Here is an 18,050-nt window from a genome sequence, read left to right on the forward strand (position 1 = left end):
TAATTCCCTTTGCAATGTATATCAAATAGTGGTTTGAATTTGTCTTCCTTTCAAGATTCGAAAGGTCCAGATATGGAAGAAAAGTATGTCATGCTTTAGCCAATGTCCATCTTTTCTTTGTTGTACTAGAAAACACCAATCTAGAACCTAACCGCAACCTCTGGATATTTGTTTGAATTTCACACAAGTTATTTGACGTAAACAAAACCGTATTTGAAATAAAAGTGAAAAGAATGAGCAAGGGGAAACCTGCTTCAAGTGAAAGAATCGAAACAGTCTGATAATGCATCTCTCTCTCCGGGCTTAAGATATTGACTCTCTTCAAGTCCAAAAATATAGAACATCGCTGTTGATGAAAAGCGAGTTTGAAAACGTTTGGTTCATGAGATAGTGTCCTTGATTTGTGCATAGATCAAATATTGTAATAATCCAACACCAACTCTTGATACAACGTACAAGAAATCAAAACTACAGTGGAGGATTCAAGCTTTCGTATATACTAGTTTAAAACTTATCCTCCTCCTCCCCCACCCCCACCACCAATGAAACAAAAAACATCTACCCAACTATATTTAAGTTGCTAGTCACTTGTTTATGCATTTACGTATTTGAAAAACTCCAAGTAAATTCAATCTTCCTCAAGCCCCAACAACAACTCCAACCTCTTCCCACCCTTCCCTAGTGACCTACCTAAACACCAATCAAGCAAACACCAATCATAGACTGACAAAATTTCTTTGGGATCAGTTTGAAATAAGTTCTTTCTCCATAGTGTCTTGCAATTGCCAAAATTTCATCAAACTTTTCTGTAAGCTCAAAACCAATATTCATTCATCTCATCCCGTTGAAAGAGATCCCAAGGATCATACCTAAACTCAAACCTGTAGACATTTCCAAGCCTCTAAACCTAGACAAGAACATCCGTCTGTTTTTTTTTAATAACCAATCAAAATTGGTTGCCTTAAGATAAACCCACCACCATCAATTTTTCAATGACATGATTAAATCTGACCTTATGCACAAATCATGGTTTACCAAAAATGACATTCTCCTTTGTAAAACACAGCTGGAATCACCTCTTTCTTCATCAGAGACTGGTTTCGTGATTGAGATCACAACCGAAGGTTGTTGATTACAACTTCCACTTGAACCAAGCTTCCCCTTGTAACAGTATCAAAGAATGTGTGCACTACAAGGTCACTTACGTTACAATCTTTGTACCAAAGCCATCGTCTTTCAGAAAGTGTTTCCACACTTGCAGCAAAGTGTCATGTTTGATTACCATATGTCAACATGGTTAGTTATCTGAACACACATTTAACATACAAATGCCATGGAAGTTTGATTTTATCCATACTGAATGTCAAAGCAGGCTTCAGCGTTTGAATCAGGAAAAAATTGAAGTCGTTTTCATTTCGTGTAGCAAAACAACCCAAAAAAAAGACCCTACATGAGATGCGCCAAGTAGCAGATTTTGTCACAGTTATTATAACTTTTGGCAGAACAATTTGCAAAACAAAATGGAATGGCAGATAAATTTCTCCTGTGTTTTTTTTGTTTTTCTTCTTTGCAATTTTTGTCATTTCTATCATTTGAACAACAGACCTGTCTATGGCAAGCCAAATGCCCAATAAATCGAAGATTGTAAGTTTTCTAAAATGACAAAACTCGGAGTATCGACCAACAAACCAGGCTTTACGATTTATTGGGCTTTTGGCTTGCCATAGGTGTCTGTTAACCTTTCTTTACAATGTAGTAATGTTGGTAAGAAAATGCTTGTTTTTACTTATCAGCCCTACAAAAATTTAAAAAAAAACTGACATAACATTTAAAAAAAACTTTCCATCATTTTTATATTCTTCCTGTGGCATTTTTCTATGAATAGAGAATGTGCTTATGTGTAGTACTATCGATGTTGTGTGGACAGTATCTTCACACGATGCTGCAAAATGAATGACACTGAAGGCTGCATTAACATAGTTACTGTTTCAATGTCTTTCCACTGAACGCTCTAAGTCTTTGACACTACTGGACGTTTTTGGACAAAAATTCAAAAGTTCTTATCTTCCTAGATAGCACAGATATATTGTTATCGGACTATCCTATGATCATTGTACATATTTAAAGTTCGCAAAATGCTACCAAAGTGCTAAAAAATTTCCACCATCCTCCTTTTTCGTCATATTTCCCAAAAACTTAAAATCGAAACAAAGTGAGTATGAGTCAAATTTAATGACTAACGTTTTCACCATGGATAATGAAGTTATGAGCTATTAGATGTTCATCAACATAAAAGCACTTTTGATGAGCTCTCAGCTATTAGGCCTCTGAAGTCAACTATACAAACTATTCTCCCACTTTTAACAACAAAAATGTTTTTACAAGATCAAAGACACTGGAACCTTTGGTGAACCAAATAACTGAACTACTACTGCTCTGTGGATATTTCAATCCTCTACCTATAAACTAGAATATCGATAAATTTTGTTACCTCCTCGTCCTAACAAAAGCCCACTTACAACCATTGAAGAAGAAGTTTTTTGCCCACAAAATTTTTCTTTTCCATCCAGTTACAAAAATTCTACAACCAGCATGTGTGACAAAGCTGAGTTCCGAGCTCCAGCTGTTTAATAAAATCGTAGATAAGTTAAACCGGTCGAAAAAAAAGTTACGTCGAGATTGACCTGGTCGTTTGCACATCTTCTTTGATACTGTTCTTTGTATAAAAGAATAAAGATTACTTACTGCTGGTTGAAGGTCCCTGGACCGACTGTCTACTCGTTCCTGGTTGATTTAACACTGCTTGACCCTGCATGCCCGGATTGACTGAAACCTGCCCTCTAGAGGCTACGTTCCCTACCGTCGTTCCTTGGTAACCTACTGGCATATGCTGCGTACTTTGAACATTTTGCATTTGGGAAAAGTCTGTAGAGAAATTAATAAAGGTGAATTACATAGTTCCTCCTTAAAAAAAAAAAAGTGTCTATTCTATAACAACACACTTATTATCCCCCGTAGGACCTCTCGCGAGGTAAAGGGGTTAAACTCCTTTTTGATTTGATTGCATTTCATTCCTCCTAAGTCGAAAATCCTTGTTTTGTATATATTCGTACTCTATTTGAGGGCTCAATTTATGAGGACTGTCCAGTAGCCGGAACTATACTTGTGGTCGTCTAAGCGACGAGAACACTTACATTACACAATGCCTCTCCTTTTCTTTTGGAGAGCAATGGTTGGTGTTTCTGAGATATTGTTATACAAGCTAGAGGTGTGTGTGGCAAAGTGTGATATAGCAAGCTGCTTTCACATTAGTCCTCCAACAGTTTTGGCATCAAACCATATGACAAAATTGTAGATACCTTTCTGTACAGACAACATGCTGATACTATTGGAACTTTTATACAACCCACCTACAACCATACACAGCAATTACAGATTACATTAGACAAGCATATCATGAAAGGGAAGGTAGGTTAAATGATTGTGTATACGGGAGGGACATTGAAACAGTGGGCAGTTATTTTTGGGGGGAAAGAGGAGGAAAGGAGGGTGAGATGAGAGTCAGAGAAAGGGGCGAGAGGGGTGTGAAAGGGGAGAGGAGGGAACGTGGTTAAGTGAGCTGCACTCTACTTACTTCCTGAAGGTTGAGATTGTTGGAATGATTGCTGATGACCTGTCTGTGGAATGTATCTAACTCTTTGCCTCTGTGATGTTTGCAGACGAGACCCAACAGGCCTCCCTCTTGCCCTCGCCCTTTGTTGAGCAAATCTCTGCATTCTTTGGTTGATGGGTAATGCTGCCCTTTGCTGATGTGGTATGGACTGTATGGTATCCTGCATGGACTGCTGTACATTTGGCAAGTACTGATTGTGAGGATGAAGCTGTTGTTGTTGATGCTGCTGCTGTTGGTCTGGGGGTAAATGTTGTAACTGTCTCTGTTGTTGTTGGAGTTGTGTTTGTAAGGCTTGTTGTTCCTGTAGTTGTTGGACCTGGTCCTCCTGCTGCGGTAGCATTTGATCGTCTTGAGATGTTTCTCCCTGTTCCTGCAATCTCTCTTCGGCGTCCGATGGTATTATTGTTACACTATCTTCCGGTTCTTCCTTAACATTAGCCTCTAGTTCTATTTATGAAAGAGAAATGGCAGACCGTTTGAAAACTATTTGGGAGGATTTTAACTACATCGGTGACATAACTTCTTGCACAATGCTAACTATTGCATACTTGCAACCATTTTACAAAGCCTGATTGCTGATCAGCTGTGTTAATAATTGTCATGTAATCACAATATGCTAACTAAGCTTGCACGGTTTCGTGAAAACTAACCAGAATGAAAATATTTCATGGTTCCTTGCTGCTGTTCATTAGTTCCATTCATAGGGAAATTTCTAAGAAAGCCCTAATACAACAACAGCAATTCATGCACACAAAATTTTGTTGCCAATGTAATGCTAAGCCCTGATATCAATTGCAACACACATCAGTGTGTGAAGACTATCTACCAATATCATCATACCAAGTTTGACGAAATTCCGACTAATAGCCAAGTTACTGCAATTTGGAGTTTTTCACGTTTGACCCTGTGACCTCATTAATATTCATGATATGAGCACCAAAATAAATAGGGTTAATCTACTCACTATGGGCCACCCACCCACCAAGTATGGTAATGATCGGTCATTCCCTTGTTGAGTTATCGTGCGTACAAACTTTTCATACCGAAATATTGCTAAGCCCGCCCCCTCATAAATATGCATGATATCAATTGCAACTCACATCAGTGTGTGGAGACTATCTACCAATATCATCATACCAAGTTTGAGGAAATTCAGACTAATAGTAGCAAAGTTATTGCAATTTGGAGTTTTTCACGTTTGACCCCGTGACCTCATTAATATTCATGATATGAGCACCAAAATCAATAGGGTTCATCTTCTCACTATGGGCCACCCACCCACCAAGTATGGTAATAATCGGTCATTCCCTTGTTGAGTTATCGTGCATACAAGCTAAAGCGTCACACACACACACACGCCAACCTGAATACATAGGTTCCTTTGCTTTTAGCAAGGAACCAAAAACTGGTTTCTGAACTAAAACCGGTTTACCGTGCAAGCCTAATGCTAACAGATGTACAGTTCATGGTGTTTGGGTTTGCTTCGTGAAGCAAAGCCGTACCAACTTCAGATATTTTGACAATCACATGCTTTTGATACACCGAAGGAGTAAAAAAAAATAGTGGCAAGGGATGTCCAACCAATGACTTCAGGAATGTCCAGTAGGTTACGTGTTCTACATATAAGCCTATTAGGCCTTAGAATCTTAATTAATAGGTTTTATAATAGAAAATACTTCATTCTTCATTCAAACTCTCTCAGCCCCATTTAAAAACATTTTCTATCAACTCCACGTCCCTCTCCAGTAAAACAAAACCCTACCAGCAATTGAGAATATCATTTCGTGTTCGTGTTGGTCGGATTCATCTTCGTCTTTAGTCTGTTCTGTGTTCTCCTGGGAGAGTTCGGGCATATCCGTCTGAAGATCCAGTTCCAGGACTGGTTCTTCCTGCTGCTGCTCCTGCACCCCATCGTCACCCATCTCTTCGATTATGTCCTCGGATTCGTCTTTGATGATAGGAGGAATCTGCTCATCTTCCTTTAAGGCTGGTTGTAACAAAGAAAGAATCATGTGAACAGCTTAGCAAATAGCCTTAAAAAAATAAAAAATTAAGAACCAAGCCATGCTTAGAGCTGAGAGACGATTTGCTCTTTTCACTGATGATCAATCTACAGTAATTCCAAGCAGTACGTCTTTCCTGTTTGCACAAGGTGGTATAGGTCGATATTCTAGGATTCCTTACCATGTTTGACCTCAAGATGACCTCAGCACTAAGCCCATTTAGAAGACTGCAATAACCAATCACTCACTAATGGTTGAATGAGCCAACAGAAAACCACTGCCAAAAATGCCAAAAAAAAAACTATCAGAAAGTTGCTAGCAACTTGGGTCTATTTAAGGCTACTACTTTTTGAGGCCCATATCCATTGTAATTGTTTGGGTTTTTTGGGTGGGGGGGGGGGTTTTAATTTCAGTGGTGCATGAGAGCATAGGTTTTTATGGCAAACCAATTGTTTGTTCCTTTCTCAAATTTGAATGATGAGGTAGTAACTAAGTATGCTGTTTCATTTGTTCACATAGCAATAAACTCACCAACATTTTCTTCAGTACTACTGTTTAAAGGCAGTTCACCAGTGTCGTACGGTTCCCAGTCACCGGTTTCCGATTCTTCCTCAAAGTGATCGTCCAGTTCAGGATACGAGGTAGAATAGCCGGTCAGGTAGACAACATCTGCAAATTAAAATTAGGGTACTTTGTTAATCAGACAGATGATGTGGGGGGGAAATGACATATGATGTTAATGACAGATGATGCGTGGGGGGGGGGGAATCAGACACATGATGCGGGGAAAAAATTCACAAAGTGGGGAATGAAAAAGTATGGTACATTCTAGAATCTGACTGGCTCATTAGCAAACTGTAAAATCCTTGCGTAATGCATATAGACCAATGTTACTTTCTGTTGTCTGCATTTATGTAACTAAAAGGGGGGGGAGGGGTTGGTCATCTTGGAGCAACGGATTATCGACATCAATCCATTTCAAGTAACACTTGAAGCCTGAGCAAGTGTCTTCTACGGTGTGAATGCCACAAGAGAAATGATGTGTACCTTATTTTTACATTTCTAAGATCAATTTGTTCTTTGGAAAGTGATCGTATTGGTAGTAAACGTTGAAACTAAGGGCAAAAATGGAAGTATTGGAAGGACTATTGAGGCTGACTGAATATGTTCTTACATTACTTGGGACAACAATCTTTTGTTAACCTAAGGGCAGTAGACAATGTCTTTGTAGAATGGAATCTTTGAGACAGCAATCGTAAACTGGCCTATCTATCATTGCAATTAGGTGATAACAATTCTAGGCCTGCTGGGAATAATTCTGAGAAACTTGGAAATTGTGCCTGCAGCTCAGACCACTTCCCTCATCCCACTATCAACATTTCGCTGCAAAAATGTTTTAAACAAGTCACTTACTAGTGCCTTGAACACTGAAGGTGACCTTCTCCCTTGGCATTAGTTTAAGATCAAGGCTCTGTTGGTAGATGACACCATTAGCAAGAGTGCAAAGGAGGTACTCGGATTTTTCGGTCTTCATGATGATGTGGCAAGTAGCTTCTGTTTTCTCTTCAGCAGCTAGTTTGTATATAAAGGAAAGAACGTTTTGAGCCTGAATAAAAAGCTAGGGTTGATTTCATTTTTTTCATAGGAGGGAATTTAAAACACACCACCTGAAACTAAACAACACAACCTTCTTAATTACAGTAATAAAAACATCTCTGTAGAAGGTACAATTATCCAAAACTCCACTGAAAACAGCAACTATCAATAGATGGTCTATGTCTGAATTTACAACTGTGCGAGACAGTTACAATTACTATTATTCACACAATGTGGCCAAACAAAAGATAAATAACAAAAAATATAAAAGCAGCTGCTTGTGTTGGGAATAAACTGTTTTACAAGACAGAAACTGCATGACACAAACACATTTTTTTATTACTATATTGCCTAATTGTGTTTGTATAAAATAAAACAAATTATTTCTCAAAACAAATATTTTCCTTCGATCCTACAAGCCTGTCATAGTGGGCATAGCAAAGGAATGTCTTATTTGCACATTTGAAAATTGTTATAGTCTTCATGTAAATAAGCTGCACCATCTTAAGATAAGATAAGAACAAAAAAAGAATAAAAATTCTTAGCCACCTAGTGATTGTTTAGACTGCAACAAAGTATATTTTAACCTTTAGTGATAATAAATATGACATGATTCTTACCAAAATCCTTCCTACTTTCTAAAGACGCCATGGAGAGATGCACCTCATCTCCCATCACCTCTGTATATAACTTTCCTGGCTCAAGGGTCATTCCTGGTACAAGAATAAAGAAACAAAGGGTAACAAAATAACATAAGGAATAAAGCATCCAGCATTTCTGATCTCCAAATTTATACCATCTGACTGATGAGAGTCAATTACCAAATATATTAATTAGTACTTGATAAGACTAAGGACTAAACTTGTATATCTTAAATACATTTGGAGGTATTCCACTCTGCCTATTGTCTCAGATAACGCTGTTGGGTCATGACTCAGAGAGAATGATTTGATGGTAATAATTATAATGCTTGTTGAGTCTGAAAAATATATTCAACATTACTCCACTTTCTATCATAGATGTTATATGATTGGTGGCAATTTTTCAATTCTGATAACCTTTATGAAACAATTATGCTATTTTCTATTCATATAAAAATGCAGGGAAAAAATAGAAATATACTGAATAGCAATTTGATATGAAAAGATGGCCAAACTACTGTAGGCACAAGTTGTACAGATGTACAGCAAAAAACCTGTAACTTATTCGTTTTTCAGAAGTCTACAGGAAAAGAGATACAACTACGCATCAACCTTATGACTACAAAATATGTATGCTGAATTATTCCCTGTGATTCCCAGTGCTTCAGAATTATGAAGGGCAAAACGAAAAGATGCTGAAGTACTGTAATCCATGTAAATTTTAACATAAGGATACATATTGCTGGTACGTAACATTACTTACCCCAAATCATTTTGGTAATTTGTTGCAAGGGCCAATTCACTAAAGCTGATGTATTTTTTTCTGAAAAATAAACAGAGAATGACAATAGGTAAAAAGAAACCTAAAAGGATTATCACTAGGCCTATACAATATCAGGTCAAACAATGAAAATATTTTGTTTGTCATGGGAAAGCATATTATGATTGCCACTAAAAAAATAATAATTTACTTCAACTGATGAGAAAATTTTGACTGAATTGACTCAACTTCATGTAAGTTTTTGGAGATCATTTAGTTTTACACCACATTTGAATGTAGGCCTAGATTTGCTTAACTTAACCATGCAGCTGCTGCAACTTAGATGGTCAGTCTAACATTGCAATTGTATTTCATATGTTGTGAATTAAAGCTAAGGTAGGCCTGGGTTTTATAGGCAATGCATTTGAATAATTTGTACCATGTGTGGGTAACAAAGCTTAATGAAATGGCCACCTGCACTATTGCCCAGTGTGGTATGTCGACTTTTCTTCTCAGGCCTCTGTGATATTTGACATTCCAGAAATTATTTGTATGATATGTTAACTTAGTTCTGAGATTTTAATTTGTCAGGAGAATGGGACAATACTAGAATTGTAACGTCGTAAGTAACTCCACTGAGGCACGCATGCAGGCAGCCAAACTAATTTTTGTGTTAGGCTAGTAACATGCATTATCCTACATGTTGAAAAATATGCTAACGCTAGGCTTTTACAAGTAGCACTAGCAATGCCCTGAACAAAGGGAGTTGTCCAACATCTGTTAGTCTTTCTCCGATTTAAATTAATCAGTTTCAAAATCGAGAAAGCATAAGACAATATACCAACCGTGCGTATCAAATTCTGATAGATTCCCGTCATTCAGCTTCTAAAATTGAGGTTCGAATGTAGAAACTCATAAAAAATCTGCCTCATTACCGCCCAGATGCCCCTAAAAATGGTTGACATCCGGGAACTGCTAACATGACGTAGTTTTTGCATGTGACGTCACTCCAGGGGCACTGCCTTATTTCAAACAAGTGTTGTCAGCACTGCGCTGAATTGAGACTGAAGCGAGAGCGTGGCTTAAAGAGAAAGAATCATCCTTTCCATTTAAGTAGACTTTCCGATTCATTTACATTATCGAAATTAACTATGCTTATGGCGTATTTTTATGGCGTATTTTTTGGTTATGTAAGGTGGCTTAGATGCAAAATGGTGCTTTCTTTGACTCTGTTGAGGAATTCTCATTCTTTAGTGAATGTTTCTTAATTTTTCCTATCGGTTGTTCAAAATATTCATATTTTGTAGAATGCTTGTATTGGCATAAACCACCACAATGATTTCCTCTATAGCTGGCCGCCACAAGCATCCTATAAAAAAAAAAATTAATTTCAAAATGTTAAACATATATGTAAAAAATATACAGTGTCATGTTTGCGAGTAGCGTGATATTTCTTATAAAGTACAGTATGTCATACGCAAACTGACAATAAGAAATATGCAGGAAGTGAACGTGTAATACTTTCCCTATTTTCGAGCCGTGATTACTGCAAATTGATCGGTGAAGGCTCATGAAAATCAATCTTCTTGGTGTACTTATGTTCAATAGAGAGCAAGACATGTCTGACGTCATGGTCGGACGAAGGAAAGTATTTCTTCTTGCACACGGTGCAACTGAAACACAGACAGTCAAAACACAGTGGCAGGTTGCTCAAGGGCGGCGGAAGCACTTTTAATCTGGGGGGGGGGGCACCAACGTCGAAGGGCACTTTGCAGAAATTCGATTGGACTGATGCAGCCTGATATTTAGTACCCTTTATAACTCTTATTGTATTATCTTATTTGCGTATACACATCACTCCATCAACGCCACCCCCTCCCGCCCTCAAGGAAACAATGCATACTAGCACTGCAATATCTAATGTGCAAAATGGGAAACAAGGAAAAAGACAAAATGAGGTGAAATCATTATAAAGTCCAAGTCCCTGCACACGCGATCGATACATGCATGAAAGCAATGAAATATGTCAAAATACTAAAAGAAAAATATGTGTTTTTCAATGGTTAAACTGATATTATTATGGTCATTATTATTGTAACGACTTTCCCAATAATTATAACCAATTTGGAAGGGTTACAACACGTAGCGCGCGAAAAATTTTGGTAATATTTTTCGGGCAAGTCGTTACACCGCCCCAAATCAAATTGGGCTCCTACGCCTGTGGTAGTAAACATTTAAAACTTCCCGAAATATTTCATTCTACGTGGGTTTCGCGTGGAAAACTCTTTTTTTATTTAGAAATTTTTATGTAGAAAAGGGCACATTTTTAACCTGAGGAAAAGTGGGGGGCACGTGCCCCATGTGCCCCCCGGTTCCGCCGCCCTTGGGTTTGCCAAAGACAGTCTGTGGGCAAACATTAGTAATAATGAGAATCGGGGGGCCCCCTTGTCCAAGTGGCTATACCGCCCCCCCCCCTCCGTAACACCGTGTACCTGAGCGGCCGCCTGCCCCTCTTATTTTTTGGGTCATGATATGGCACCCCTCTAAGTGGTAACCGGGCGGACCGCCCCTCCCCCATCGCCGGCTTTAGTACGCCACTGGGTAACTCATTTTAAAGTGATTTCGTTGATCCTCCCCTTTAATAGTTAGGGTTAGAATATATACACGTATATTTTAGCAGCCAATCAAAAGGCAAACTTGTATAGTTTACTTTAGTTTGGTTTAGAGACCCAAGGATCAGGAAGCCTTACAGTAGCATATTTGAGACACTATCCGTGTTAGATCGTAGATGAACACAGGCTTAATATCAAGCCTTCTCTTTTCGATAAGTGTTCAGAGGATAACGAGGCAGGGTTGTGAATTCGCTCCCATTCCTGCACCCGGGACAGACATTTTACGTCCCAATCCGACGGACGAAAACAGTGTATGCCCCAGCATTTGATCACTTTCTCAAATACTGAGGTAGGCAAAGGCACCCTATTCTACAGTCACCGCAGTGCAGCCATGAAGAACGAAGTTGTTTCGAACCAAGTGGAGAACTTACAAACCCCTTTTCCCAATGTATAAATTCGAATATACACGCGAACATAATCATCAAACCAAAGTTATCACCGCGAATGTGAGATCTTGATGATACTTATCAAATTTTCGAGTTGGATACCTATAAACTGATATCGTAACTTCGTTTCACCGTTTCTCATTAAAAGTAGTTCAAATGATTTGGTTTCAAACCACCCAAGCGGCTCCTACCCCCATGCACCCCCCCCCCTACCGAGTCCGACGATTTTGTGAAACAATTACCACGCTGTTAACCCATTATAGTCCAGACAACCTGTCAACCAATTCAGCATACATTAATTTAGCCTTAATTACATCTATTTACATTGCTAGGGCTTCCTGTAGTTTTTTTTTGCGTACTCAGGGGTATGAGCATCACAAAGCAAGCCGATTAGGAAGCACACAATGATTGTCGGGCCCGGGTGATCCCATAGGAGTCCGCTTGGGATAGCCCTTAGAATTACGAGTTTGTCCACGCGTTAAAAACGTTGCTTGTAAATCGTTACAACCTGCCTATCAATTTGATAATGAAATGAAATAAGTCATTGTATAGTTCTACTATATCTTTTATGAGTGAATGTAGCTCAGATTTTCCATAATTTCGAAAATGGTGTAATTGGTTTTTTTTTTTAGATCCTCCTGCAAGCGGGAACTCGCGAAGAAGCCATCATTGGCTTATAAATGCCGCAAGCTGACCGAATTCAGTCAGTCTCTTAGATTCATATTTAACGCCCATGATTATGAATTGTCAACAACTCTGTAACTGGACGGCATACACTAATCTTGGAATGACTAGAACTCGGGACCTTATGATTGAAAGGCAGAATTTAGAAAGGCATTTTTTTCTTGCACAATTTCGAAGTTTTCATTGTTTTCTCAGTTGATATAATACAATATCTTAGTATATAACAAATTGAGGTACTTAATACTGTACCATTCTTATCAAATCAGATGAATTTTCCTCTGTTGATTCCATACTTTGCAAAAATGATTCCGGTTGGCAATGATCAACAACGCCTGAATTGTATAGTTGGTAAAGTAGTACAGTGACTCCAAGACGATTTTAGTAGAGAAAAGCAGACGCATTGTCGAGATAATAAAGTTCTTCAATTTTGGGAGAAGCAACTCCATTAAAAATGGCTTCTCATCCAGGAGCACTTGTGAATAAGAAGAAGAAGGATTTTGTCAACATGCCAGCACCACTTGGTTATGTCCCTGGACTTGGTAGAGGGTAAGAGAAATCTAGTGATTAGAATATTTTGTCGTGGAACCGGTTCGTGTGCTATATTCTGTAGTGAAACAGGCTCATGTGCTATATGATGGTACAAGTAACTGTGTATCACTCCATTCATTAGTAAGCTAACTTAGGCTAATTTAATTGATAAAAAAACCCTTAATGAAAAGTGTTTATAATCTTACTTTTACCTCACCTAACAAAGCACAGAGAGATATCATAATCAGGTATTAAAAGTTAGAAAAGAATGTGTTTAGGCCTAGGCCTGCATTATACTGGTTTCAGTTGTTTTCCGCATACGTTACTTTCCGCTGATTACTTTCCGCTGAAAAAATTCTTCCGCGGAAAACACCTTTTTTTGCACCTTCCTGTATACTATATTTTCCGCATATTTTAGGATACCAAATTCAGGCAGGATGATTAAAATAACATGAGAAAGTATCAAAGAACGTCGATAAAGGATGGTTAGACTGAGTTCATGTCAGAAAAGTTAAGCTGCATATAATACAGAGGAGGCTTGGGGGTGTGTAATTAGGGATTATTAAAGAAGTATGTGGTGGTCGGCCGATAAAAGGGCAAAGGGACACCCGCGTTATGAAGGATTGACTATCTAATAAAGTATTAAAACTGCGGTCCGCGTAATGATAGTTTAAAAAAAAAATTGTAAAAGGCGGTATCTTTGATTTTCGCTGGAAATGGCTGTATAAGTAAGGGCTGTTTTAATAGTCGAACACGCATTTTGCACCACCTTTCTTACAAGTTACATCTAAAATCATGGCCGATTTATCCTGTTACAGTTAAATCCTATCATCTCCACCTTCCTAAATCATTCCATGTGCCTTAATCAATTCAGTAAGTTATTCTGTCCCTCCAAAAAAAAACGTTACTTTCCGCTGAAAAAAACGTTGTTTTCCGCTGACAAATTTGTTTGCGGAAAACACCGTTTTGTTTCAGCGGAAAGTAACATGTGCGGAAAACAACGGTACCCCATTATATTCAGTACAACCCAGATCACACCATTAGATGCAAACAAATGGTTTCAGTTGTTTTCCGCATATGTTACTTTCCGCTGATTACTTTCCGCTGAAAAAATTCTTCTGCGGAAAACACCTTTTTTTCACTTACCTGTACACTATATTTTTCCGCAATTTTGGGATACCAAATTCAGGCAGGATGATTAAAATAACATGAGAAAGTATCAAAGAACGTCGATCAAGGATGGTTAGACTGAGTTCATGTCAGAAAAGTTTAGCTGCTTATAATTTAGAGGAGGCTTGGGGTGTTTGTAATTAGAGATTATTAAAGAAGTATGAGGCGGTCGGCGGATAAAAGGGCAAAGGGACGCCCACATTATAAAGGATTGAGTATCTTATAAAGTATTAAAACTGCGGTCCGCGTAATGATGGATTAAAAAAAAAGTTGTAAAAGGCGGTATCTTTGATTTTCGCTGGAAATGGCTGTATAAGTAAGGTATGTTGATAACTACAACCCAAAAGGGTGGTGCTGTTTAACTAAAATTAAACTTGTGCTTACAGCCTAAGCTAATGCTTACAGCCTAAGCTACAACCTTAGTTATCCTAAATCTAGTCTCGAAGCTACATTTTATCCTGTTACAGTCAAATCCTATCTTCTCCATCTTCCTAAATCCTTCCATGTGCCTAATCATTTCAGTAAGTCATTCTGTTCCTCCCAAAAAAAAAACACTACTTTCCGCTGAAAAAAACGTTGTTTTCCGCTGACAAATTTGTTTGCGGAAAACACCGTTTTGTTTCAGCGGAAAGTAACGTGTGCGGAAAATAACAGTACCCCAAACAAATATAGACTATACTATATATTACTAGTACTAGCATAAATGAGTATGACCAGCATCACTGTTTCAAGCCCTAACCTGACCCTCTACCTTTCCCATTCCCACCATTAAAATTGACAGTATCTATCAATAATAAGTAGCAGGCAAATTGAAACAGTCCATAGCCTAGTTCAGTTAATTAGTCAAGTGCTAATGAGTTTAGGAACTTTCTTTGCACATATATAATATAAATATATATATAAATAATAAGCTATTTTCCATTGGATTAAAATCAGTCTTGATCGCTTTTATATTCAACTGCTTCGTCAGAGTGTTTTTCAGTGAACCAGCCATTTTGTTTTTGTGAGAAAATTATATAAAATAATCATACTTTTGCAAAGAAATTTAAATTGAGCTTCCATATAATTTAATGCATGTTTAGAGGAAGTAGAGAAACACATACAATGGATCTATATGTTGCATAAATTCTTCCATTTCTTCTTTACAGAGCTACTGGCTTTACTACTCGTTCAGATATTGGTCCAGCCAGGGAAGCAAATGACATCAGGTAAATGATTTCTGTCAAAACTGCAACATTTTATGTTTCCAATTGCTTGTGAAAAAGTTTACCATATGTTTTTCTTTCTTGAAGCTAGCACTTTCTTTCTGATAACAAAAATGTTGGTGGATCCTGTTCAGGGAGTTGATCAGACTTTAACCAATCTTTTTCCATCTATTGAATAATTGAAAATTGTTATTGTATCTTTCGAACTACCCCATGTGATGATAATGCAAAAGAGCGAAGTGTTCATCTGACCTCAGACTCCTTTTAGAAAATTCTCAGCCTTAGCTTCTAGATAGTAAAGCTTATTTTAGAAGTAAGCAATTGCTAGAGGTTTCTTACCTGCAGTTAGAGATTTCAGAAGTTGGCTTGCCTGAAATATAGAATAGTATATTTACTATTGTATACATCAAAAGTTTCTGTAGTGCTTTTGAAGTTTCCAGCTTCCAGAAGACACTGCCCAGCAAAGCAAGTTATAACAGAATGTCTCGGAGTCTATTCTGAAATATGTTCGTCATCGATGATTAGGATTTCAGTGCAATTTTTCAAGAATTATTTAGGCACTGCTAAGTGTTTGTTGAGGTCCATATCTTTCTAACAAAAGAGCAAAAGTAATATTTTTATTATGTTTTGTTTGTTTGCAGTGACGACAGACATCCTATCCCAAAGAAGAAAAAGAAGGACGATGACGATAGCGATGAAGAAGATTTAAATGAATCTAACTACGACGAGGTAAGAGCAAACAAGAAGGATCATGTTGAAAATATTGTCTAAGAATATTACCCTACTTGTGTAAGGGTGTTAGCCACTGAAAATAAATGTTCATTCTTGATCAGAGAACTCTGGGTTTGGTGTGAAGACCAAACACAGAGCAAGACACATAAAAAAAAATGAAAAACTCAACTGGATTGGATCAAAAGAAATTATAATTATGAATAACAAACAATATACAGCTGATCTGGGCCCAGTCAAAGAATTAAATAACATAAATTACAGTCGTGAGGTGCGCACCCAAATGTTAAAGTAAATACACTTAATTTAGAGTCTGTTCTGGTGAGTTGGCCTGCTGGTGACATCATTTATTCCATGACATCAGATCTTCCACGACATGAGATCTTAAAAGTTGAACGTCGTAAAGTTGAACACAATAAATGGTATTATGAATGTCCGATGCCAACAAAATAGTATCCGTTAATTTATAAGCATAAATGCTCCCAAGTATGTTAAATGTAAATTCAAAATCAATATATGTTATCAGATATTATCCCAACATTTACACCCATTCAGGGAATAATTTATCCACATTGCAACAATGCTGTGCAAAACTGAAAACTATGCTATGTAAATACAAAGTTTTATAGTTGTTTTCATAGACAGGAACCATAATATTTTACAAGAGAAAGTGAAAACTGCCTCCAAAGCTGCTACACAAAGTTTGAATGCTAAATTATTCCCTACCCTTGTGATACCCCCAAAGCAGCATGTACAGTAATTTACTCTCTGAGAAATTTAGCCATAATCAAACTTTACAAAGTTGGGTGCAGTCAGTCCTCATTGTAAGCTGCACTCCCATCCCTCCCCCTCCCCCCCTACCACCAGCCACATCCCATTCTGGCCACCTTCATACTGTAGACTATCCAAGTAAGAAAGTCAACAAGTTCAGCATCCTCAATATTTCTGATTGTACTTTAAATTCCGTCATTGTGACTAGAAACTCTTTTTCTAAAGTTTAATCGACCTCATATCTGGGCTTGACCTGTTAGATATTATATGCAGGCTACACCCAGCTACATATGTTACATCCCTATCTGTGATATTAAAGACATTATAGGGTCACTGTACATTTAGTGCAACACTGGGATTTTTCTTTCTTAAAATAGTGGTAATTAATACATTACTTCTTTCAACTTCAACCAAACATCTCTGAATAATAGCCGATTAATTTCAGTCTTCTTCTGTCAAAATACAAAATATGAAACAAATAAAAACGTTAGAATATCCTATTTCCCTATGAATACATAGCCGTTCAGCCTTCTACGGTCGATCAATTTCTCCCGTCTCTGTTGACAGTTTGAAGGATACGGAGGCAGTCTCTTCTCATCTGGACCTTACGACAAAGACGATGAAGAAGCAGATGAGGTCTATGAGGCTATCGATAAGAGGATGGATGAGAAGAGGAAAGAGAGAAGGTACAAAAAGTTGAAATGGTGGAGCTAGTTTTTGCAAGGCTTATATATTTAAATCTAAATAAAATAAAACTGTTAGCAAACTGCTTATCCACTAGAGATTGTATAATTTTAATATTAATAATATTCTTATTTCATTTTGATGGTAGTTTAAGAATCTTACTCGTTTATACTCATTCATAATTTCATACTTCATTTAGCATTTTTTAATTTGCAACATTTTAGTTTTTATACTTAAATATTTTACTTGATATTTATCTATTTTTGTATTGTACGAGGGCCTCGTGGAAGATTAGCTTCGGCTAAACGAGTTACCCTCTCAAAATAAAGTTTAATAAATAAATAAATAGAGAGCCTGTGTAGGAGAATGGGTAAAAGTAAGTTGGCCTGACGTTTCGATCCTAGCAGGATCTTCTTCAAGGCTAAATGACAAGTAACAGTAACAGAAGGGACAAAAGCACGCACAGAATACAGACAGATTAATGAGCATGGTGAACACAAAGAGATAGATGTAAGGGTATCAGTAGACAAGGGATGGAGAGAAGAAAG

General features: G+C 37.6%; 2 protein-coding genes across 32 annotated transcripts in view; one reads left to right on the plus strand and one right to left on the minus strand.

Annotated features, from left to right (window-relative positions):
• The window catches only part of LOC139965640 (uncharacterized), a 77,466-nt gene extending 67,791 nt beyond the window's left edge, over positions 1-9,675 (minus strand). For all 31 annotated transcript variants that reach the window (XR_011792369.1, XM_071968441.1, XM_071968272.1 and 28 more), the window contains exons 1-8: positions 9,519-9,675; positions 8,677-8,736; positions 7,893-7,985; positions 7,090-7,248; positions 6,208-6,345; positions 5,436-5,660; positions 3,635-4,120; positions 2,746-2,925 (exon numbers count right to left, since the gene is read on the minus strand). Coding sequence is in view for 30 of the 31 variants with exons in the window: in XM_071968441.1 (XP_071824542.1) it covers positions 2,746-2,925; positions 3,635-4,120; positions 5,436-5,660; positions 6,208-6,345; positions 7,090-7,248; positions 7,893-7,985; positions 8,677-8,686 (1,291 nt within the window). In the remaining variant the exon portion in view is untranslated. The remainder of the gene's footprint in view (positions 1-2,745; positions 2,926-3,634; positions 4,121-5,435; positions 5,661-6,207; positions 6,346-7,089; positions 7,249-7,892; positions 7,986-8,676; positions 8,737-9,518) is intronic.
• A 3,088-nt stretch (positions 9,676-12,763) lies between these two features.
• LOC139965917 (pre-mRNA-processing factor 6-like) overlaps positions 12,764-18,050 on the plus strand; it is a 29,055-nt gene continuing 23,768 nt past the window's right edge. Inside the window, exons 1-4 of the mRNA XM_071968635.1 lie at positions 12,764-12,961; positions 15,262-15,321; positions 15,960-16,047; positions 17,386-17,504. Of these exons, the coding sequence (XP_071824736.1) occupies positions 12,867-12,961; positions 15,262-15,321; positions 15,960-16,047; positions 17,386-17,504 (362 nt within the window). The 5' untranslated portion in view covers positions 12,764-12,866. The remainder of the gene's footprint in view (positions 12,962-15,261; positions 15,322-15,959; positions 16,048-17,385; positions 17,505-18,050) is intronic.

This window comes from Apostichopus japonicus, chromosome 1 (genome assembly GCF_037975245.1).
Source record: "Apostichopus japonicus isolate 1M-3 chromosome 1, ASM3797524v1, whole genome shotgun sequence".
Lineage (NCBI taxonomy): Eukaryota > Metazoa > Echinodermata > Holothuroidea > Aspidochirotida > Stichopodidae > Apostichopus > Apostichopus japonicus.